The sequence below is a fragment of the Pelophylax lessonae genome (assembly GCF_965119305.1).
Source record: "Pelophylax lessonae genome assembly, chromosome: 5".
Taxonomy (NCBI): Eukaryota; Metazoa; Chordata; class Amphibia; order Anura; family Ranidae; genus Pelophylax; species Pelophylax lessonae.
The window spans coordinates 528,993,539-529,019,227 of NC_138772.1; the positions used below are offsets into that span (position 1 = coordinate 528,993,539).

At 47.0% G+C, this 25,689-nt stretch overlaps 1 protein-coding gene across 1 annotated transcript in view; it reads left to right on the forward strand.

Annotated features, from left to right (window-relative positions):
• The window catches only part of TG (thyroglobulin), a gene marked incomplete at its 5' end in the record, with an annotated part of 481,401 nt that overhangs the window by 222,822 nt on the left and 232,890 nt on the right, over window positions 1–25,689 (forward strand). Inside the window, 4 exons of the mRNA XM_082259019.1 lie at window positions 4,068–4,232; window positions 10,401–10,602; window positions 13,860–13,953; window positions 25,122–25,281. Of these exons, the coding sequence (XP_082115145.1) occupies window positions 4,068–4,232; window positions 10,401–10,602; window positions 13,860–13,953; window positions 25,122–25,281 (621 nt within the window). The remainder of the gene's footprint in view (window positions 1–4,067; window positions 4,233–10,400; window positions 10,603–13,859; window positions 13,954–25,121; window positions 25,282–25,689) is intronic.

The following is a 25,689-nucleotide window of genomic DNA, read 5'->3' on the forward strand; positions in this document are numbered from 1 at the left end:
AGGAGTTTCCTCCAAGTTTCAGATGAATGATGGACAAAATGGAGTATGTCTGGATGAGTCTATCGAGGAATGTAATAGTGTGTGTGATGTAAGTGTATTGTCTGATGGGCAGTGTAATGTGTCCTCTCTCTCATCTGGGTTGGTCTTTTATATGGTAAGAACAAAGAGCTATAAAAATTACCATAAGTTAAACCCAGAGGGATGAAACATTATCCCTATTGGATGGGATATTCTATACCTAAACTGGTGAGGTCAGAGACACACCTCTTTTGATAATTAACCCAATACTTGGTATAATAAAATTAAATGATGATTTCTCTATATGTAAGAGTAATCATAAAACACATATAAAAATTTGTCCAAACTCCCAGTACATTCATAAATGTCCATCTGTATCTCCATCATTCTCTGGCAATTATGGGATCTGGTAAACCATTTTTATAATAATTATTTTTAATACAAAATAATATTTCTTTATGGGAAATATCTGAATTATCTCAAGACTGCACCTGGTATTTTGTCTCCAGAGGGCAGTATCGTACCGTTCATTAGATTTTGTATTTAACATAATTAAAACATTTTGTTATCTGATGACCTATTGACCTCTAGCTAGTGAATAGCCATTACTTATTTGGATTGTGACACAACTGTCAGACATCTAGACTAGGATAGGAAGATCTATGATACCTCTGAACACTTAGACACAAACTTCTCTGAAATGAGGTAATTAGTGACGAGATACATATGTCCTTACACTTATTAGAAAAAGAATTCTAAGTAAGATTATTACTATTAGAATATAAACCCAAAATGTGATATAACATTCCTAAATATATATGTATATGCCTTACATAATATAATAGATTTCTTTTGCGAAAGAGCCGACCGTCAGCTCTAAAAATAACAGGACTAGGCTGATAATAAAGAGGTGAACTAAACTGTAGTAGGGATTTGACCATTAATAATTTTATGCTCCATTACATCTGGTAAGAGAAACAATAAAAAATGGTCATGGGACTTTAAATGAGGCAGGCCACTCAAACATAATAATAATAATATATGATATATAAGGTACAAATAGTTCCAAATGTATTAAAAATTCATATTTGAACATTCCTCATTCATAGCCATACACATTTTATATTCATGGCAGTACAAAATGACACATTTTAATATGATGAAGACACACCTTAAAAAGAGCTGACATAAAAGATTCATATATTTTTCAATGTAAAAAATTCATATTGTTCTGGTGCACGAGGGTTTAAAACAATTAAGATACATGATTGACATAGGTTATAACAAACAAAATGTCTTGGCATTCTAAGACTCTACGCGTTTCCTGGATCCCTGCCCACTTCATCAGGAGTTTGATGCAAGAAGGTTTCTATAAATGTACAGTGACTTGCAAAAGTATTCGGCCCCCTTTTCGACCTTTTGCCACATTTCAGGCTTCAAACATAAAGATATAAATCTGTAATTGTTTGTGAAGAATCAACAACAAGTGGGACACAATCATGAAGTGGAACGAAATTTATTGGATATTTCAAACTTTGTTAACAAATAAAAAACTGAAAAATTGGGTGTGCAAAATTATTCAGCCCCTTTACTTTCAGTGCAGCAAACTCTCTCCAGAAGTTCAGTGAGGATCTCTGAATGATCCAATGTTGACCGAAATGACTAATGATGATAAATAGAATCCACCTGTGTGTAATCAAGTCTCCGTATAAATGCACCTGCACTGTGATAGTCTCAGAGGTCCGTTTAAAGCGCAGAGAGCATCATGAAGAACAAGGAACACACCAGGCAGGTCCGAGATACTGTTGTGGAGAAGTTTAAAGCCGGATTTGGATACCAAAAGATTTCCCAAGCTTTAAACATCCCAAGGAGCACTGTGCAAGCGATAATATTGAAATGGAAGGAGTATCAGACCGCTGCAAATCTACGAAGACCTGGCCGTCCCTCTAAACTTTCAGCTCATACAAGGAGAAGACTGATCAGAGATGCAGCCAAGAGGCCCATGATCACTCTGGATGAACTGCAGAGATCTACAGCTGAGGTGGGAGACTCTGTACATAGGACAACAATCAGTCGTATACTGCACAAATCTGGCCTTTATGGAAGAGTGGCAAGAAGAAAGCCATTTCTTAAAGATATCCATAAAAAGTGTCGTTTAACGTTTGCCACAAGCCACCTGGGAGACACCAAACATGTGGAAGAAGGAGCTCTGCTCAGATGAAACCAAAATCAAACTTTTTGGCAACAATTCAAAACGTTATGTTTGGCGTAAAAGCAACACAGCTCATCACCCTGAACACACCATCCCCACTGTCAAACATGGTGGTGGCAGCATCATGGTTTGGGCCTGCTTTTCTTCAGCAGGGACAGGGAAGACGGTTAAAATTGATGGGAAGATGGATGGAGCCAAATACAGGACCATTCTGGAAGAAAACCTGATGGAGTCTGCAAAAGACCTGAGACTGGGACGGAGATTTGTCTTCCAACAAGACAATGATCCAAAACATAAAGCAAAATCTACAATGGAATGGTTCACAAATAAACATATCCAGGTGTTAGAATGGCCAAGTCAAAGTCCAGACCTGAATCCAATCGAGAATCTGTGGAAAGAACTGAAAACTGCTGTTCACAAACGCTCTCCATCCAACCTCACTGAGCTCGAGCTGTTTTGCAAGGAGGAATGGGCAAAAATTTCTGTCTCTCGATGTGCAAAACTGATAGAGACATACCCCAAGCGACTTACAGCTGTAATCGCAGCAAAAGGTGGCGCTACAAAGTATTAACTTAAGGGGGCTAAATAATTTTGCACGCCCAATTTTTCAGTTTTTTATTTGTTAAAAAGTTTGAAATATCCAATAAATTTCGTTGCACTTCATGATTGTGTCCCACTTGTTGTTGATTCTTCACAAAAATTACAGTTTTATATCTTTATGTTTGAAGCCTGAAATGTGGCAAAAGGTCGAAAAGTTCAAGGGGGCCGAATACTTTCGCAAGGCACTGTAAGTAGGTATAAAAAAAAAAAAATCAAATATAAAGAAATGGTGGTAAATGACTCAGTTAAAACGGAGAGAAAAGAAAAAGGTCTAACTGACAGAAAGCCTAGAAGACATGGGCATCCGCAGGTAGGGGCAAGGGGGGAAAATGGCCCCCCCCTGGAATCTCAACTTTCCCTTTCAAGTGGTTGTTAAGCCACTTGATACCATCCTGTCTGGTCTGTTTAATAAACCTGTGTGCCTGTGTATGTGTTTTAAAAAAATAAGCTGTTCTTTACCAGTTTTCAGAGGGCCGAGCACCGCTCACGTGACCCGTCGGCTCTCTCCTCTCCCCGTCTAACAGCTGCCTGCAGCGGGCGGGGCCGAGGATTCCTCACTGATGTCAGTCGGGAGGGGAGGGGGAGAGGAGGAGAGAGGCGGCGGGTCATGTGAGCAGCGAGTGGTGCGCTGAAAACATGTAAAGAATGGCTTATTTTTATGAAACACAGACACAGGGGCACAAAGGATTAATAAACAGACTGTACACAGAATATGAAACTTTAAATACACAAGGGGCAATGGTCTGGTTCCCACCCAAGCACGCCTCCATCACAAAATACATATAAACACAGAGAATTGGACCGCGGGACTTTATATGAGGTGAGTGCTAGTGGCTGGAGAAGGATAAAAGTCACAATAAATATGTAAAACAATATAATTTATTACATTGTATAAACAAGTGTTGCAAAATGATGATGACATGTAAAAATATCACATAGCATAGCTCAATGGCCATAATAGCATAGTGTATACAACATGCACAATATTCAAACACATATTATAGGTAAGTGTCCTGGTGTGGCCACTTGGTTTCAAAAATGTCCTGAATAAAGTATAAGAGTTCCATGGTGGTGGATTGTAGTACACAAGGATCTGACGCGTTTCGGGAGCTACAACTCCCTTCTTCAGAGATCAATGTATTGAGTGTATCTACAAAAGAACAATACGTACAATAGTTTGTGTTAATTGAGAGAGTTTATTTTAATTGCTCTGCCATCCTATGTGATTTCTCCACAGAGTGTGCAAAGGTCCCCACATGTGTAACAACTACTATCAATGTGCTACAGGCTGCCACAAAATGTGTATTTTATCCAGAAACACAAAACTGCTACTACAGTCTGAAAGGACATCGCTGTCAGCTTTTAGTCCGAGAATCCACAACCTATATTTTCAGGAAGAGAGGTAAGTTTGGGCTGCTTTGAAGGCCTACAGACCGGAATAAAGAGGAACTTCATTTTACCTATTTATCATCAGGCTTTTTGCCCTTGGTATTAACTCCGGTTCTGTAGATGAACTCAAAACTTCTAGTAATGAACAGTGGCGGCTGGTGCGCACCCTGGGCGGGCAGGCAGCGGCGGCTTCCCCCTCAGTCCCCTCCGTCTGCTTCCCCTTCGTCTCCTCCCTCCTCCTCCTCCTCCTTGGCAAATAGCATGACTTCTCCTTTTAGGCAATCGGGAAACGGGTCAGGACCTACTTCCTGGTTGGCCAGGAGGAGAATCCGTGTGGCGATAGCGAACATTCCTTCGCTATTGTCACACAACTGGGTGGGCTCAGGGCGCAGTGCTCTGTGCCCCAAGCCCACCCTTTTTGGAGCCTATTAGATCCTCTGGCTCTAATCGCGTGCTTAAAAAAAAAAAAAACCCTATTGGAATCTATGTGTCCGGCTCCCTGGATGTAGATAAGGGGGCCGGACGCATGGATGGGGGGGCGGCGCCCCTGCGCCCCCAATGGACGGGCCGCCACTGGTAATGAAAGTAAAAAAGGCTGATTAGTAGGTGTGTCTTCTTTCGGGTGATAAAAGCTACTTAAACCCTGAAACGTGGAGGCATTCCAAATTGATATTGTTGCAAGTTGTGGTTCTCTAGCTCAGTGGTGGAGCCAAAACAGTGAGTTTACTCCACGACAGAAGTATTTCCAGAGCTTCCTGCCCACTTTTTTTTAAAGGAAAAGCAAAATGTTCCTACAGGTATGTCTTCCTATGCAGGGGGCTCTCACCATCAATACACATAATCATAAAATTCAACCTCCTGGCTCTCTTTGCAGCTTTACTGCTCCAATTAGTACCTCTAGGTCCTCCTGACCATCATCACCTTTTGGCCCATCGGACCATCAAACACATCCCAGTGTTTATGCTCAGATGCTGCTCCTCAGCTCAGCGTCTTTCCTTGCAGCTTCCTAGGTGTTCTGTCCCTCATGGACTCTCTCTCAGGCTCGGGCCTCTGGCTTGGGGCAGTGCCATCTTAAGAGCATTAAAGGGCCCTGGGCAAAGCAGTGCACTGGGGCCCTGCCTACACAATCACCCAGTGAACACACACACCAACCAGAGTTGGACTTGACTGTCCTGTGTGCGCCTGTTCCCGTGGAGGCAGACAGGCATTCCTGCAGTTATGGGTTCCCCCTCCACGGCCCAAGTGGCCTGACAGCAGGGCAGGGCAAAAAGGCGCTTGCCACCTGCTAAGCTCGGCGGTGGGATGCACACGGGAATTGGGACTAATGCTTGGCTGGGTCGCGTGGCAGGTGGGGCCCCCCGGGCAAGTGGGGCCCCCAAGCAACTGCCCAGCATGCCCATTCAGTAAGATGGCCCTGGCTTGGGGCACCTCTGACCCCTGGGTGAGCATCTGCCATTCGGCTTCTTGGCCTGTCCTGGACAGCCTGGTGCAGACATGCACTCTCATTTCCCTTACAATCACTGACCCCTTTGGGAGGTTAGGGGCCTGACCTCTAATCCTGTCTCTCCTAAAGGAACAGCACACACCTGTGCCATTAGTGGGCCCGATTTCTCCAAAACCTGGCCCAGACTTCCTTATTACACAGTTGCATTGACTCACTGTGCCACAATATGTTTATTTTACTTAGTTTATAGGCATGTTGAAATGTATTGCTATTAGTGAGTTAGCGGCTGGCCCAGGCTGGGGGAAAGGGTTAACTGTTGCAAGCTCAGTTCCCAGGCTTTTTGATCCTAGCCAGTCCACCTGTGATATAAAAAGGGGGTAGGCTAAGGTCGCCGCCAAATTGGTAAGTTCTGCTTGTGGTACTGGGGCACCTTGCAGCCCACTGTAGACACCGGGACTTTCAGAGACATCCAAGCCATGGACAATGCTATAATGGACTCTCACCTCACAAAGGTATGCCTGGGCAACCACTCTACTATAGTTAGGGTCAGGGGAAAGATGTTGTTCATATTGAACTGTTATGCCACACTTGTTCAGTAAGGTTAAATAAAGGCTCCATGCACACTAGGGTTTTTCATAAGCTCAAAAAAAGCTAGAATAAAATGCTGGAGGAAAAATGCTGATAATAGCATTTTTGTGCCAGCTTCTAGTAGCATTTTAGTAGCTTCTAGAAGCTTTTAGGAGCATTAGCATTTTATTAGCTTTTTAAAGCTAAAAAAAAAAAGCTGGTAGCATTTAGAAGCAGTTATTCAGCTTTTTTTTCTGCTGGAAAAAACGCTCCAAGAAACTCTACAAAACAATCTTTTATCTGCACCTAGACGCTGAAGCTCAAAAAAGGGTAATAGCCTAAAGTAGTGTGTATGGACACATAGGATAACACTATTTAGCTTCTAGGAGCAGAAAAATAATGCTAATAACAGCTTTTAGGAGCTTAAATAAATGCTTGTGTGCATGGAGCCTAACTGCCCTGAGCCTGGTTTGAAGTTATTCAAATGGGTGCATGTTGGTTCTGTCCTATTTAACCACTTAAGGACCTGTCCCCTTAGTGACCAGGCCATTTTTTGTGATTTGGCACTGCGTTATTTTAACAGACAATTGCGCGGTCATGTGATGCTGTACCCAAATAGAATTGATGTCCTTTTTTCCCCCCACAAATAGAGCTTTCTTTTGGGGGTATTTGATCACCTGTGCAATTTTTATTTTTTGCGCTATAAACAAAAAAAGAGTGACAATTCTGCAAAAAAAAAAAAAAAAAACAATATATTTCACATTCTGCTATATAACATTCCCAATAAAAAAATAAAAAATAAATAAAGAAATAAAAATAAATAAAAAAATAAAAATAAAAAAAAACATTTTTCATCATTTTAGGCCAATTTGTATTCTGCTACATATTTTTGGTGAAAAAATCCCAATAAGCGTATTTTGATTGTTTTGCGCAAAAGTGATTGCGTTTACAAACTAGGGGAAAGATTTATGTCATTTTTATTTATTTTATTTTTTTACTAGTAATGGCGGCAATCTGCAATTTCTAGTGGGATTGCAACATTGCGGCGGACAGATCGGACACCTAACTGACATTTATGACACTTTTGGGGGGACCAGTGACATTACTACAGTAATCAGTGCTAAAAAAAAGCACTGTTACTGTACTAATGACACTGGCAGGGAAGTGGTTAAAACCAGGGACGATCAAAGAGTTAAATGTGTGCCTAGGGGGTGCTTTCTAACTGTGTGGGGGTTGGGCTTACTGGATGAACACAGAGACCTGTGTTCCTAAATAGGAGGAACACAGGATCCCTGTGTTCATCTTTAACAGAACATCGGTCTGCCGTGTTTACATTGACAGACCAGCGTTCTGTCTCCATGGTAAGCGATTGCGGGTGCCCGACGGACATCACGGTCGCTGGACCCGCTGATTGGCTCTCTCTTGCCAATCGGCGCATGCACGCACCCACACTAACTGCTACACAAAGCGGTGTACATGTATGCCGTTTCGCGTAACAGAGCCGACCTGCCGCAGTATAACTACGGCGGCTGGTCGGCAAGTGGGTAAAGAACCAGGGTCTGTAAAGCACTATGGGGTATGAAGTAACTTCTTTATAAAAGGGTTAACTTGGCAAGGCAGGAAGAGGAGTGCAGCTGCTATGGGTAACCAAGTGAATGAACAAGCAACCAGTCATTAGGCGTGGTACCTGGTAAGGTGACCGGTCCTCTGGTAGTGGGGGGGGGGTTCATTATCTGGCTCCCCTAGGGGTCGGTAAACATTAGCAATCAGATCCAAACTCGCGTTACCGAGAGCTTTGGCCTGGTCATGGGGTATGGGAAGGACAGAGGTAAGTGAGAGCATGCATTAGGTCCATGCTAGGTGCACGGCGGGACCCCATTATATTACTGGGAGTGAGGTAAGTGAGATACGCTGGATTGGTGGAGTGGGCACAGGCTCAGCACGTCCTTCTAATGCCAACAGATAACTTAAAGTGTGTGGTGATGCGAGACAGCACTTTGTAAGAGAAAATCGGGGGAACTGCCTTACTGTTAGATTTTTCACATGACCACAGCCTCCTCCTATTCCTGGGCATTGATAAGCATGCTCCACGCAAAAGGCACCCCCATGTGCAGGGTGAATAGGCCCCACCCACATGTTAGTGTTTAAAATTGTTTTAGTGCCTTACTGAGAACATTGAATCATTCAGCCCTGATTGGTGTCACTGACTGGCACAGATTGGTGTCACTGATGGGCAAAGATTGGTGTCACTGATGGTCCCTGATTGGTGTCACTGATGGGCACAGATTGGTGTCACTGATGGGCACAGATTGGTGTCACTGATGGGCACAGATTGGTGTCACTGATGGGCACAGATTGGTGTCACTGATGGGCACAGATTGGTGTCACTGATAGGCAGAGATTGGTGTCACTGATGGGCACTAATTGATGTCACTGATGGGCACTGCTGGAGCTTTACTGTATTCAATGCACTGATTATCTGTACTGGTCATCCTTTCGAGGAGATGCCGCAAATCGGCTCTCCTTGCCACACCCATGGGATTGAACACAGACGATCACATGGGTAAAGAGCACCGTCTTCGGCTCTTTACTGAGATCGGGTCGCGTTGTGTCCTAGGACACGCCTCCTCTCCTCTACAGCCTCCTAAAGTACACATTTTACACAGCGTTTCAGAGTTCAAGAAGGCAAGGGGCAAGGATCTGACATCACACACCATCCATCATAGCGCAGAGAGCTGAGTGTAATCTAGGACCTGAGTGGGGGGGGGGGGGGGCATCCTTTTTAGGATTCTAACTGTCAGAAGTGACTCATGAAGAGAGAGCTGACAAGCTGCATACTAAGTGCTTTAGATTGAAGGAAGCACACGCTGTAGGGGGATTTTCTTTGTTCAGTTTTTATTTCAGAGGTTTACAACCACTTTAAACATAAAGAAGCTTACAATCGATCATGCACATAGTAGGACTGGTTTGGTTGAAAACCATTTAACCACTTGCCAACCGGCCGTAGGCAGGTCGCTGCGATTCGCCGTACCTGTACGGCGGTTCGCGGGAGCAATCCTGGGGGCGCACGCGCCCGCTTACCAGCCGGAAAGCCGATCCATGGGCCTGGTGGCCGCGATTGCCACCGGGCACCCGCGATCGCTCGCTGTGAAGAGAGAACTGCCGTCTGCTGTTGCAAACACAGCAGACCGTTGTTCTCTTAGGAATCATTGCAGAACTCCTGTGATCCTCCTATTTAGAAACACAGGTCTCTGTATTGATTTCACAAGCCCATCACCCCCCACAGTTAGAAAACACCCCCTAGGCTCACATTTAACCCTGTAATCGCCCCTGGGTTAACCCCTTCCCTGCCAGTGTCATTATTACAGTAATATATATTTTTTTTAGCACTGATTACTGTAGTAATGTCACTGGTCCCTCAAAAGTGTAAAAATGTCAGTTAGGGGTCCGATCTGTCCACCGCAATGTCGCAGTCCCGCTGAAAATCACTGATCGCCGCCATTACTAGTAAAAAGAAAATAAATAAATAAAAATAACATACATTTTTCCCGTGGTTAGTAGATGTGATAACTTTTGCGCAAACCATTTAACATACACTTAATGGGATTTTTTTTTTTTACCAAAAATATGTAGCAGGATACAAATTGGCCTAAAATGATGAAAAAATCAGATTTTTAAATTTTTTTTTTATTGGGAATGTTATATAGCAGAAAGTGGAAAAATATTGTTTGTTTTTTTTTTTTTCAGATTTGTCGCTCTTTTTTTGCTTATAGCGCAAAAAATAAAAATGGCAGAGGTGATCAAATACCACCAAAAGAAAGCTCTGTTTGTGGGGGAAAAAAAAACATCAATTTTATTTGGGTACAGTGTCGCACGACTGCGCAATTGTCGGTAAAGTAACGCAGTGCTGAATCGCAAAAAATGGCGTGGTCATTAAGGGGGGAAATCTTCTGGTCCAGAAGTGGTTAAAGGCTGAACCACTGGCAGAATAAAATAAATGCATAAACTGGCCACACGCTAGCAACTTTAAAAAAAAAAAAAAAACATTTGCTTTTGCAGTGAATGGACTGTTGGACTGTTAGAAATTTGTTTGTTCAAGAAACATTTTCCATCCTGCTCCTTCAAAATTTATTTTGAATTAAATAAAATGTCTTTCTTTTTCTAATTTAGCCACCGCCCATCCCCTGACATCGGTAGCCATTCCTCAGGGTATTATTGAGGGCAAATCTCAAGCTGTTCTTATTGGTTCAGATGTTAGGACCGTGAACCAATTCCTTGGTGTCCCTTATGCTGCGCCACCTACTGGGGAGAACCGTTTTCGACCTCCGCAACCGTACACCTGGACGGGCACATGGAATGGCTCTTTTGTCAGGTAAAAAATGAATTATATTTCTGTTGTGTACTTTGGATAAAACAATTTCTTATTTTACTATAACAGTAAAGCTTTCTTAGAACAGAAGGTATTCTCATTCCATTACAAGAGACAGTGGGCCGAGCCATACAAATCATTGCTTGTCCTCCCATCAGCTAGATTCATATTCAGAACTGCTGGTGATGAATAATGCAAAAATAGCCCAAGGTTATAGAGCCATTTATTCCAAACTGCATATCAATTTATTTTCTAAGCAATGGTACACAAAAACAGACACCAAGTGAATCATAGAATTGCATATGAACACACAAAAACAAGTGTACTAGGGTGTGTCATATGGTCCCCCCTGAAAAAGAAGAACCCTATCCTGACCTTCTGGGGAATGAGGCTCCTGACAAGGGTAAAGCATCTCTGGTCCACTTAGCCAAAAGCCCCGGCAGGCCCCTCTCTCTTCTCGTAATGAGCCGAAGGTGACCACCAAGTACTAGGAGGGCTCACCCGAAGAGAGAACCTCAAGGCAGGGGAGGCAAAGGAACCTAAGGGCCACAGATCCACCCCCCTAGACTTCACGGTAGGCCCGAAGACCCACAACCTACCATCCTGAGTGAAAAAAAAAAATCACAAAAAAGGTGCAGTGACATACAGTGAAGAAAAAATAGATAAAGCACCATTGTGCAAGACAATGGCTAGGCCTTGTGGCCTGGTAAAAAAAAATTACCCTGGTGTCGACCAAAAGGCCCATGAGGCATAGTGCATAAAAAAAGCTGTGGTATTGTATCCTAATGCTGGTGCTCACAGTAGGGTCTCAAACCCATAGTGAAACTAAGATCACCCTTGGGTTACCACTCTCAGGGGGCACTGACACAGTGGTTCTCTGCCTTCCCAGTCCCTAACCAGATGAGCAGCCCCATTCCTACCAGAAAGCCATTGGAGATTCTGCCTACAAGTGGGACAAGTCTGCCAGATTCAACCCGGGTGGAAAGCATCTCTCCCATAGTACCTACCTTATCACATTGAAAAAATAGATAAAACACCAATGTGCAAGACAATGGCTAGGCCTTGTGGCCTGGTAACAAAAATTGCCCTGGTCTCGACCAAAAGGCCCATGAGGGCCCGGGCCCGGCCCACCCCCCAACTGCATATAGATTTTTTTTTTTTTTTTAAAGCCCGTGGTGTGTGAAACACACTCAAACTAACACCCGGTGCATAAAAAAGTGCACACACACAAACGTGAGACACACAAAAAGTGCACAGGGCGTACACATGGCCCTCCTCCGAAAAGGAAGGGCCCTAACCCTGATCCCCCAGGGCGCAAAGCTCCTGACAGGGACTGAGGTACTCACTTGGTCCTGCCTGGCCAAAACCAGGCAGACCCGTTCTCTGGGAGGACTGCCGAAACAGCCCACCCCAAGTACTAGGTGGGGCTCCCCCGAAGGGAGACCCCATGAGAGAGGGTGAACTAAGCCAGAAGGCCATATCCACCCCCTCCCAAGACTTTCAGGGCAGGCCCAAGGACCTACGCCGTACTAATCGTGCAGTGACAACCAAAAAAGGACAAACGTGAACACACGACACAAAGGGTGGGGAAAGGGAAGTGGAGAAGTGCAGGTAAGTGTCAAAGTGCAAAGCCTTGGCAGGCCCCTCGGCCAACTGCATATAGATGTTTCAGGCTTTTTTGCCATGCAGTGTATGGAAACCATAGCCTCTATGGAGTAGGACTTGGGACCCAGCAAGACATTATAAGCATACAGGTTATAGAGAGAATGTAAAAGAGGAATTTTAAATCCCTCAAGCTGAATCAGTGCTTAGCACAGTAAAGCCTTCTTAGAAAAGCAACATGTCTCAATCTATCACATGGGCCAAAAATAAGAGATTGCAAAATAAAGGAAGACAGTACAATTACAATACAAATAAATACAGTAGAGATCTGAGGGACCTGTCAGTGAGAGCCTACAATCTAAAACCTAGGGTCAAGTCATTCAAAAGGTAATAATTGTGAGGGATGAGCTTATGGAAGATTTTCAATTTTTAGGTACTTTTTTTTTCACCCCCAACCCAAGAACCTCCATGCATACACTATGTTATTGTACAGGACTAAGAACAGATATAGTGTATATCTCCTGTGCATTATGTAAGTTGTACCATCACTGTTGTTCAGAGTTGTATAAAGTACTCGAAACCCATACTTGAGTAAAAGTACAAGCGCTCGATCAAAAAGTGACTTACGTCTTGCAAGTAGTTTTTTTTTTAAATTTTGCTACTCAAGTACTGAAAGTAAAAGTACAAGTACTGTGCTATTTAGTTATTAAAGAAAGAAGTCAAAAGTTTGAACATCATATTGTTTTTTATTATTTAAAATGCAGCTTTTATTTATACATTTATTTTCGTATGCACTGATAATACACATATTTTGAGTTTCATGAAACCTGCCATCTACTGTTCTGGCAGTGGTAATTTTTATAATTGTAACAATTAACTATGCAGCACAAAAAAAAAAAATATCGGAGTAGAAGTATTGAAATCATCGAAAAAATGTAGTGAAGTAAAAGTGGAAGTAGGAGAAAAAAATTCTACTCCAGGAAAGTACAGATACCGCCTTTCAGTACTTAAAGTGGAGTTCCACCCTATTTTTATACTTACCTCCATCTTCTCGCTCCGGGTCACCTGAAAAAGAAATGGATAATCGCATATTTTTTTTTTTTTTACTTACCTCGTAGCGAAGAAAATATACTTACCTTACTTCCTTCTTCCTCCTTCCTCGGCCGCGGCCCGTCGTCACTTCCTGGCTCTGCAATGATTCCTGGGAGCTGAACGTCATAGCTCCCAGGAATCATTGCGCCTGCACCGGCCCCGACGTCAGTTCCGGGTCGCGCGCGTCATCCCCTTCTAAACAGCTTCTGGGCATGCCCAGAAGCTGTGGAGGGGTGACGCGCGCGACCCGGAAGTGACGTCGGGGCCGGCGCAGAGCATCGTGGGACCACAGAAGGCGGAAGAAGACGCCGAAGAGGACGCGCTGGCTTCAAGCTGCCCACATCTGAGATGGCAGCGCTGGACAAGACGTTTGCAAGGTAAGTATTTCGTCTTGCAGGTAAGTGCAACCCGGGACAGATCAGAGGCTAGCCATTGTGGAATGCACTAGCCCTGACTGTCCCGGGGGTATTAAAAAAAAAAAAAAAAAATCCAGGGTGGAACTCCGCTTTAAGTACAGTAGTGAAGTAGTTCTACTTAGTTACTATACATCTCTGCTGTTGTTTCAGGTCAAGCTGCCTACAGCCGGGAGATGGGAAGGCCCAGTACTCCTCTGTTAGTGAAGACTGCTTGTATCTTAATGTCTTTGTTCCCCACATTACTGTAAGTATTTAGTGTTCTGTTATTTAATCTGAAAGCCCTATTGCCTTTAAAAAAAAAATGAAAAAAAAAAAATATGATAATGGGAATTTGGAGTGGGATAAAGGCTAGGAACATGCCAATATGTTTCTTCATCGGTTCCAAACTACAAAGTCTGCACTATCCTCGGATATTTATATTGGAAGCCAAAGACAATTAATTGGATGAGCTGAGTAGTATTGTGTCCAAATGTGATAAAAAAAACAAGAACATAGAGGATTTTGCTAAACTGGGGAAGCCAGACTGATGTTTTTGGACCTTGTGTAACCCTTTTAGAGTATAATTAAAATTAAACCTTATTTTTAGTTTTTGATTAAAAATAAATAAAAAATAAAAAAGGAAATGGTTACACCCAGTCGGGATATTTGGTTCTCATTTTTTTTTAAATTGACCTTTTCTGCTGCTCTTACTGAACAAATTAAAATACATAATTCCAATCTTCTCCAGAAACTTATACTCAGCTCTCCTTGCTCTCGTACTTTCCATTTAGTCCCCAGAACTGGGGAAAGAAAGTTTTGTGTAAGCTCTAAACCAACCTGTCAGCAGGGCCGGTGCAAGACTATTTTACACCCTAGGCAAGACCAACTACTTGTGCCCCCCCCCCCCCCCCCAAAAAAAAATAAAAAGGGAAGGGGTTAAAAACTCCTCTATGTCATACCCAGTGACCCTGATCTGATGGCTCCTCTATGTTATGCTATCATACCCAGTGACCCCCATATTCCTCCATGTCACACCTGGGGACCCTAATGTCCCTCTATGCTACACCAAGGGCCCCCGAGGATCCTCAATGTCACACCAGGGGCACCTGATGTTCCTCCATGTCCTACCCAGAGACCCTGATGTTTTTCCATGTCACACCTGGGGACCTTGATGTTCCTCCATGTCACACCTGGGGACCTCAGTCCCCCATGGCACCCAGGGATCCCAATTCATCATTGCACACCTGGTGACCCCGAAACCCTGTTACACCCAGTGACCCCTATCCCTCATGGCACACGTGGTGACCCTGATTCCCTTTCACACCAGGGAACCTCCATGTCACACCCAGGGACCCTGATCCCCTGCACTCACTGGGCGGTATGAAGAGAGTGGCCCGCACTCTGCCCTCCTTCACCGTGATCCTGCTGATTCCTTCTTCTAGGATGCTCCTCTTCTGGACCACAGTGCTCACCACAGCTCCAACCGGCTCCTGGTGAAGGTAGAAGCAGCAGTCCGAGAACTCCGCACGTCCCTAATCCCAAACCTCCTCAGACCATTCCGGTGCCTCGTCGTTTCTGCTCCAGTAAAGGTGCCACCCTCCAGTGCCAAGCTTGGGGTCAGGTTCAGCTCTCCTCCGCTCCCTGCGTAATACCGACCCAGAGAAATGAACGGCTCCCCACCAGCTCAGTGCAGAGAGTCACTTCCTGCCCAGGGTTTACACCATTCAGCTCCAGCCAAAGAGGATCATCATGCAGGCAGCACTCCTGTGGGCTCCCTTCCTGCCTCTTGCTCCCCCCCCCCCCCCCAACAGTGGTGGAAAGCCAGAGCCTGGTAGTTCAGCCACTGCCCCAGACACCTGGCATCTTCCTCTGTCCATTCTTCCTCCCCCACTGCCGCTCCCTTCCCTCAGCTCACAAGGATCATTCATGATGGACAGAGAGTGCCAACTCATGGCTGCGCCCCTAGGCCTAGTGGAAGCACCGGCCCTGCCTTTCAGAGCATACACGGGGCTTTGAATCGAATCCCTACCCTCATGTGGCAGGGCACCAACCGTGTCACATGGAAGAAGAGTAGTAAGTCACATGCTCATCCATGCCCTAAAATGTTGTGTAGTTCTCATCATTTCTGGTGGCTGCATGGCGCAGCATAGGGTAAAGAAAAGGTTATATAGTTACATAGTTGGTAAAGTTAAATAAAAACTCTAGTCCATCCAGTTCAACCTGTGTGTGTTCATATTAATAATCATTTCTCATATCCCTGTATATTTTGTTCACTAAGATGCATGTCCAAGAGTCTTTAAAAACTATCAATTCTTCCCTCTGACACTGTCAATTGTGGGGGGGGGGGGGAGTTCCACATCCTTACCGCCCTGACAATTAAATACCCCCTACGAAGCTTAAGGCTTCTCCTACAATTTTATTGTAATGCCCGTGTCTTCTTATACTCCCTGAGACTGAATCGTTTTCTTGCTACACTGGGATCACCTTTGAGGTACTTGTAAATTGCTATCACATCTCCTCCCAAGCGTCTCTTCTCCAGGGAGAATACGTTTAGTGCTTGTAGTGGTTCCCTCGTAACTGAGGTTCTTCAGACCCCTTATTCATTTTGTTTTCCTTCTCTGGACTCTCTCCAGCACATCTTCCTGATGATTGGTGACCAGAACTGGATGAAATATTCCAGATGTGGTTGAACCAGAATTTTATACAGTGGCAGGATTATCGTTTTATCGTTTATCGTTGTTATCCTAGTCAGGTGCTAGGTAAAAGCATTTGTTTTCTCTTCTGCTTATCAGGGAGCAGGATTTCTAGTTAGGCCTGCTCATTGTGCTCAGTGTGTATTCATCTGGTCTGAGGGAGTGTCCCCACTGTATCCAATAGGGAGGGCTGTTGGACAGTGGAGGAAATCTGGCATATGATACACAGGCTTTTGTAACCGTCCCAGTGGGTTGGCACCTGAAGAGGATCATCATGGGATTGGAAATAAAAGGCAAGAGCACATGAGGCAGGGTGTCTTTGGGCAGGAAGCCAGGTCCTAGGAGGAGGGTGATGGCTGTCTCTCCTCCTGTCAGAGGGGAAAGTGGTCACAGGCAGTCGGCCTAGTGGACCAGAAGTGGGGTGCTGAGCCAGGAAGTCCAGGATACTGACGGTGGAGCAAGTGGCAGAGCGACCTGAGGAAAACTAGTGTCCGTGAGTACCAGGGAGCTTGCCAGGGGTCTGCCCAGGAAGGTGACCACTTCAGGGAGAGTCAGTGGACAGAAGCCAGCATACACAGCGAGTAAGAAAGGGGGTGCCAAGTTAGACCCTGAAGAGAAACCTAAAGTGTTGTTCACCTTTTAATCTTCACCTCAGTGGCAAAGTGAAGCAGCGGCCTTGCCACACATACCTCAGTTAGAGGTCCTCAAGATTGTGCATAGTTGCTAAGTTGGAATATCCCACTCATTCCCTTCTCCCATCCCAGTTCCAAATAAAATACAAAAAACCAACTCCCCTGGACTGTTCATTGACTGAGCCAAGTGTTAAAGTACTAAGATTTCACGGACTGTTGCTATGGGTAACCCAGGGGAATCCATTCTTAGCAGCTCCCAAGGGGGCAGTGCTACAGTAAATTCTATTTTCAATGCATACTAATAGTCTGCTTGCTTTGCTTGCTGCAGCTTGACATTGCATGCTATTGCTCAGTCTATCTTCTATTAGTCTATCTTCTCCATCCTGGATTCCCCCAGAGATTCTCTCCCTAGTGAGTAACTTTAATTTATATTTTTAGTCCCCAAGGGCATTACTTTATATTTTTCAACATTACATCTCATTTGCCATGCAGTTGCCCACCCCATAATTTTATTCAGGTTTTCTTGTAAAGTTTTTAAATCCTGCTGTGAAGTTATTGCCCTGCTTATTTTTGTATCGTCAGCAAAAACTGAGATTGAGCTATTTATACCAACCTCTATATCATTTATGAACAAGTTAAACAGAATTGGTCCCAGAACAGATCCTTGGGGTACCCCACTTACCACTCCAGACCAGTGGCGGCCAGCCCATAGGGGGCGCAGGGGCGCCGCCCCCCCCCCCCCCCAAAAAAAGAAAAAGAAAAAAAAAAGATTTAAAAAAAAAAAAAAAAAAAAAAATTTTTGCCCACAAGGGGCGCCCGTCTCATTGGTGCCTATGGGGGTGGGGTTTTCCACCCGCAGAGGCGCCGATAGACGGCCTTCTGGGGCGTAACTGTAGCGCAGAGCTCTGCGCTCCACCACCCCTCTTTCGGCGTCCGCCGCATTGGTGCCGATGGGGGGTGGGGTTTTCCACCAGCAGAGGCGCCAATTGGCGGCCTTCTGGGGCGTAACTGTAGCGCAGAAAAATGCGCTACACCACCCCCTTTTGTGATGTCTTGGATCATGATTGGTCCAGACTCCAGCCTGGACCAATCATGATTCAGGACATCCATGGTGACCTCGTTGGGGGCGGTGCCGGTGCGTGCATCAGTCACTCACCGTCACCGCCCGGTCACTTTCCCGCCGCAGCCCGCGAAGAAGAGGAGTCGCGAGGAGGGGAGAAGCCGCCGCCAGGAGCCGAGCAGAAGAGGACGGACATCAGAGTCGCGAGGAGGGGAGAAGCCGCCGCCGGGAGCCGAGCCGTCGCCAGGTAAGTGCCTATTCCACCACCTGCGCCATGCCTGTGCCATGCCTATTCCACCACCTGCGCCATGCCTGTGCCATGCCTATTCCACCACCTGCGCCATGCCTGTGCCATCTGTGCCATGCCTATTCCACCACCTGTGCCATGACCTTACCACCACCTGTGCCATGACCTTACCATCACCTGTGCCATGCCTGTACCATCTGTGCCATGCCTATTCCACCACCTGTGCCATGCCTGTACCATCTGTGCCATGCCTATTCCACCACCTGCGCCATGCCTGTGCCATGCCCATTCCACCACCAGCGCCATGCCTGTGCCATGCCTATTCCACCACCTGCGCCATGCCTATTCCACCACCTGCGCCATGCCTGTACCATCTGTGCCATGCCTATTCCACCACCTGTGCCATGACCTTACCATCACCTGTGCCATGACCTTACCATCACCTGTGCCATGCCTGTACCATCTGTGCCATGCCTATTCCACCACCTGCGCCATGCCTGTGCCATGCCTATTCCACCACCTGCGCCATGCCTGTGCCATGCCTATTCCACCACCTGCGCCATGCCTGTGCCATGCCTATTCCACCACCTGCGCCATGCCTGTACCATCTGTGCCATGCCTATTCCACCACCTGTGCCATGACCTTACCACCACCTGTGCCATGACCTTACCATCACCTGTGCCATGACCTTACCATCACCTGTGCCATGCCTGTACCATCTGTGCCATGCCTATTCCACCACCTGTGCCATGCCTGTACCATCTGTGCCATGCCTGTGCCATGCCCATTCCACCACCAGCGCCATGCCTGTGCCATGCCTATTCCACCACCTGCGCCATGCCTGTGCCATGCCTATTCCACCACCTGCGCCATGCCTGTACCATCTGTGCCATGCCTATTCCACCACCTGTGCCATGACCTTACCACCACCTGTGCCATGACCTTACCATCACCTGTGCCAAACCTTACTATCACCTGTGCCATGCCTGTACCATCTGTGCCATGCCTATTCCACCACCTGCGCCATGCCTGTGCCATGCCTATTCCACCACCTGCGCCATGCCTGTGCCATGCCTATTCCACCACCTGCGCCATGCTTGTGCCATGCCTATTCCACCACCTGCGCCATGCCTGTACCATCTGTGCCATGCCTATTCCACCACCTGTGCCATGACCTTACCATCACCTGTGCCATGACCTTACCATCACCTGTGCCATGCCTGTACCATCTGTGCCATGCCTATTCCACCACCTGCGCCATGCCTGTGCCATGCCTATTCCACCACCTGCGCCATGCCTGTGCCATGCCTATTCCACCACCTGCGCCATGCCTGTGCCATGCCTATTCCACCACCTGCGCCATGCCTGTACCATCTGTGCCATGCCTATTCCACCACCTGTGCCATGACCTTACCACCACCTGTGCCATGACCTTACCATCACCTGTGCCATGACCTTACCATCACCTGTGCCATGCCTGTACCATCTGTGCCATGCCTATTTCACCACCTGTGCCATGCCTGTACCATCTGTGCCATGCCTATTCCACCACCTGCGCCATGCCTGTGCCATGCCCATTCAACCACCAGCGCCATGCCTGTGCCATGCCTATTCCACCACCTGCGCCATGCCTGTGCCATGCCTATTCCACCACCTGCGCCATGCCTGTACCATCTGTGCCATGCCTATTCCACCACCTGTGCCATGACCTTACCATCACCTGTGCCATGACCTTACCATCACCTGTGCCATGCCTGTACCATCTGTGCCATGCCTATTCCACCACCTGCGCCATGCCTGTGCCATGCCTATTCCACCACCTGCGCCATGCCTGTGCCATGCCTATTCCACCACCTGCGCCATGCCTGTGCCATGCCTATTCCACCACCTGCGCCATGCCTCTACCATCTGTGCCATGCCTATTCCACCACCTGTGCTATGACCTTACCACCACCTGTGCCATGACCTTACCATCACCTGTGCCATGACCTTACCATCACCTGTGCCATGCCTGTACCATCTGTGCCATGCCTATTCCACCACCTGTGCCATGCCTGTACCATCTGTGCCATGCCTATTCCACCACCTGTGCCATGCCTGTGCCATGCCCATTCCACCACCAGCGCCATGCCTGTGCCATGCCTATTCCACCACCTGCGCCATGCCTGTGCCATGCCTATTCCACCACCTGCGCCATGCCTGTACCATCTGTGCCATGCCTATTCCACCACCTGTGCCATGACCTTACCATCACCTGTGCCATGACCTTACCATCACCTGTGCCATGCCTGTACCATCTGTGCCATGCCTATTCCACCACCTGCGCCATGCCTGTGCCATGCCTATTCCACCACCTGCGCCATGCCTGTGCCATGCCTACTCCACCACCTGCGCCATGCCTGTACCATCTGTGCCATGCCTATTCCACCACTTGTGCCATGACCTTACCACCACCTGTGCCATGACCTTACCATCACCTGTGCCATGACCTTACCATCACCTGTGCCATGCCTGTACCATCTGTGCCATGCCTATTCCACCACCTGTGCCATGCCTGTACCATCTGTGCCATGCCTATTCCACCACCTGCGCCATGCCTGTGCCATGCCCATTCCACCACCAGCGCCATGCCTGTGCCATGCCTATTCCACCACCTGCGCCATGCCTGTGCCATGCCTATTCCACCACCTGTGCCATGACCTTACCATCACCTGTGCCATGCCTATTCCATCACCTGTGCCATGCCTGTACCATCTGTGCCATGCCTATTCCATCACCTGCGCCATGCCTGTACCATCTGCGCCATGCCTATTCCACCACCTGTGCCATGCCTGTACCATCTGTGCCATGCCTATTCCACCACCTGCGCCATGCCTGTGCCATGCCTATTCCACCACCTGCGCCATGCCTGTACCATCTGTGCCATGCCTATTCCATCACCTGTGCCAAGCCTGTGCCATGCCTATTCCACCACCTGTGCCATGCCTGTACCATCTGTGCCATGCCTATTCCACCACCTGCGCCATGCCTGTGCCATGCCTATTCCACCACCTGCGCTATGCCTGTACCATCTGTGCCATGCCTATTACATCACCTGTGCCATGCCTGTGCCATGCCTATTCCACCACCTGCGCCATGCCTGTACCATCTGTGCCATGCCTATTCCACCACCTGTGCCATGACCTTACCATCACCTGTGCCATGACCTTACCATCACCTGTGCCATGCCTGTACCATCTGTGCCATGCCTATTCCATCACCTGCGCCATGCCTGTACCATCTGCGGCATGCCTATTCCATCACCTGTGCCATGCCTATTCCATCACCTGTGCCATGCCTATTCAATCACCTGCGCCATGCCTGTACCATCTGTGCCATGCCTATTCCACCACCTGTGCCATGACCTTACCATCACCTGTGCCATGCCTATTCCATCACCTGTGCCATGCCTGTACCATCTGTGCCATGCCTATTCCATCACCTGCGCCATGCCTGTACCATCTGCGGCATGCCTATTCCACCACCTGTGCCATGCCTGTACCATCTGTGCCATGCCTATTCCACCACCTGCGCCATGCCTGTGCCATGCCTATTCCACCACCTGCGCCATGCCTGTACCATCTGTGCCATGCCTATTCCATCACCTGTGCCATGCCTATTCCACCACCTGCGCCATGCCTGTACCATCTGTGCCATGCCTATTTCATCACCTGTGCCATGCCTATTCCACCACCTGCGCCATGCCTGTACCATCTGTGCCATGCCTATTCCACCACCTGTGCCATGACCTTACCATCACCTGTGCCATGCCTGTACCATCTGTGCCATGCCTATTCCACCACCTGCGCCATGCCTATTCCACCACCTGTGCCATGGCCTTACCATCACCTGTGCCATGCCTATTCCATCACCTGCCCCATGCCTGTACCATCTGTGCCATGCCTATTCCACCACCTGTGCCATGACCTTACCATCACCTGTGCCATGCCTGTACCATCTGTGCCATGCCTATTCCACCACCTGCGCCATGCCTATTCCACCACCTGTGCCATGACCTTACCATCACCTGTGCCATGCCTATTTCATCACCTGCGCCATGCCTGTACCATCTGTGCCATGCCTATTCCACCACCTGTGCCATGACCTTACCATCACCTGTGCCATGCCTATTCCATCACCTGTGCCATGCCTATTCCACCACCTGTGCCATGACCTTACCATCACCTGTGCCATGCCTATTCCATCACCTGTGCCATGCCTATTCCATCACCTGCGCCATGCCTGTACCATCTGTGCCATGCCAATTCCACCACCTGTGCCATGACCTTACCATCACCTGTGCCATGCCTATTCCATCACCTGTGCCATGCCTGTACCATCTGTTCCATGCCTATTCCATCACCTGCGCCATGCCTGTACCATCTGTGCCATGCCTATTCCACCACCTGTGCCATGACCTTACCATCACCTGTGCCATGCCTATTCCATCACCTGTGCTATGCCTGTACCATCTGTTCCATGCCTATTCCATCACCTGCGCCATGCCTGTACCATCTGTGCCATGCCTATTCCACCACCTGTGCCATGCCTGTACCATCTGTGCCATGCCTATTCCATCACCTGTGCCATGCCTATACCATCTGTGCCATGCCTATTCCACCACCTGCGCCATGCCTGTGCCATGCCTATTCCACCACCTGCGCCATGCCTGTACCATCTGTGCCATGCCTATTCCACCACCTGTGCCATGCCTGTACCATCTGTGCCATGCCTATTCCATCACCTGTGCCATGCCTATACCATCTGTGCCATGCCTATTCCATCACCTGTGCCATGCCTGTACCATCTGTGCCCTGCCTGTACCATCACCTGTGCCATGCCTGTACCATCACCTGTGCCATGCCTGTACCATCTGTGCCATGCCTATTCCATCACCTGTGCCATGCCTATACCATCTGTGCCATGCCTATTCCATCACCTGTGCCATGCCTGTACCATCACCTGTGCCATGCCTGTACCATCACCTGTGCAATGCCTATTTCATCACCTGTGCCATGCCTGTACCATCACCTGTGCCATGCCTGTACCATCTGTGCCATGCCTATTCCATCACCTGTGCCATGCCTATACCATCTGTGCCATGCCTATTCCATCACCTGTGCCATGCCTGTACCATCACCTGTGCAATGCCTATTCCATCACCTGTGCCATGCCTATTCCATCACCTGTGCCATGCCTATACCATCACCTGTGCCATGCCTATACCATCACCTGTGCCATGCCTATTCTACCACCTGTTCCATGCCTATACCATCTGTGCCATGCCTATTCCATCACCTGTGCCATGCCTGTACCATCTGTGCCATGCCTATACCATCACATGTGCCATGCCTGTACCATGACCTCAAAGTCATGCAATTTTTTTACCTCGTTTTTTGCCGCGAAGCAATACCTATTACATTTTTGTTTTTGCGCCCCCCCAAAAATTTTGAGCACCAGCCGCCACTGCTCCAGACGCTATTCTGCTGGAGACAGGGACATTACGTGACCATTTTATTTTCTCTGTAAGGTCAAAGGATTAGATGACTTTACTGTCTTGAAATTCTGCCCCTAATATATCTTTGCCTAAAAACTGGACAAAACTTTAATTCCTAGGATTCTGAACCTTGATGTGAACCCTTGGGTATCTTTGGTGATACAGAAGATCCAGTTAGATTCCAGTATACTGTTAGTTTCCTAAACTGCCTTAATCTAAAATTATGAGGTTGTAAACTCATAAAAAATTTTTTTTTTCCCAACCTGAAAGAGAAACACATAATGAGTTAGTATGCATCGCATACTAGCTCATTATGAAATTCTTACCTTAGAACGAGCCCCCGCCGTGCCGCCCGCTTACCTGTATGACGGGCGACACGTTCAGTCGCCCGTCTTCCGGGATCGCGGCATCCGGCCATCTGATTGGCCGGACCTGCGATAACGTCACGCCGCCGTTCATGGCATAGGGCTCTGAAGGAACGGCACGGGTGGCCGTACTTCAGAGCGCATGCGCCGATTACGTCATCGGCTGCACGCAATGTAAATATCTCCTAAACGGTACAAGTTTAGGAGATATTTACAGTACCTATAAGTAAGACTTATCATAGACTTACCTATAGGTAAAAGTTGCAGAGGAGGGTTTACTTCCTCTTTAATTTGTGTATGGACAGCTAATAAAAGTTAGTCAATTTCAAATGGACTTGTTATGTAAGTTGAAGATGTTTTGCCCATTGTCCCAACGACTTCCTCAGTTTAAATGACTGCTGGGACCATGCCCCAAGGAACGGAAAATGTTTGAAAAACATATTTTATGTTACTTCTATTACTTCTGTTACTTCTATTATTTATGGGCAGCACAGTGGTTAGCACTTCTGCCTAGCAGCACTAGGGTTGTCGGTTCAATCCCAACCAGGGCACTACCTGCACAGAGTTTGCATGTTCCCATGTGGGTTTACTCTGGTTTTCTCCCACACTCCAAAGACATGATGGTAGATATATTGGCTCCTGTCTAAACTGACCTTAGTATGTGTATGCATGAATGTGTGTTAGGGACTTTATGTTGTAAGCTCCTTGAGGGCAAGGACTGATGAGAATTTACTGTATAATAAATATGTAGAGTGCTGACTAAATTGACGGCACTATATAAGTACCTGTAAGAATGTAATAAATAACATTTCCTAGATATGTACCTAATTATAAATTGTAGCTGATGATATGGCTGTATCTTTTTCTTCCTGTGAATTTTCTTTATCTTCTGTTTACAGAGATCAAGCACAGCCGTTCTCTTGTACTTCCATAACAGTCCTAGTGACTATAGTGGTACCGGGCAGGTGTTTATTGATGGATCATACCAAGCTGCCATAGGGGACATTATTGTGGTGACTGCAGGGTACAGAGTTGGTGTCTTTGGTTTTCTACGTACAGGTAAGTTCTTCTATTGTCAAGCTTACCTTTTTGCCTGGGTATAGGATGACTTACCTACTTCCCGAAAGTCCCAACTCCAACACGACAGTTCCAAAGTTATTGGTCAGCAAATAGTTTTTGGTAAATAGTGCTTGGTTTTAGGAAAAGAAGGATGAGTTGAACTTAGTTTGGTGGAGTTTAAATGGAAGCTGAGCAGAAGATATTACCATTTCTTGATCATTCTATAGAATGATGATAACATAATGGCACTTTTCCACTGCAAGTACCGGCTCGGCTCTACTCGGCCCTGCTTGGCCCGGTTTGGTTTTCCACTTCATGGTACCGCATGGTACGGTGTTGGAACGGTTCGGTATGGTTTGCTTTTCCACTAAAGTAGTATTAAAGTAAGTGGGTGGGATAACAATGATT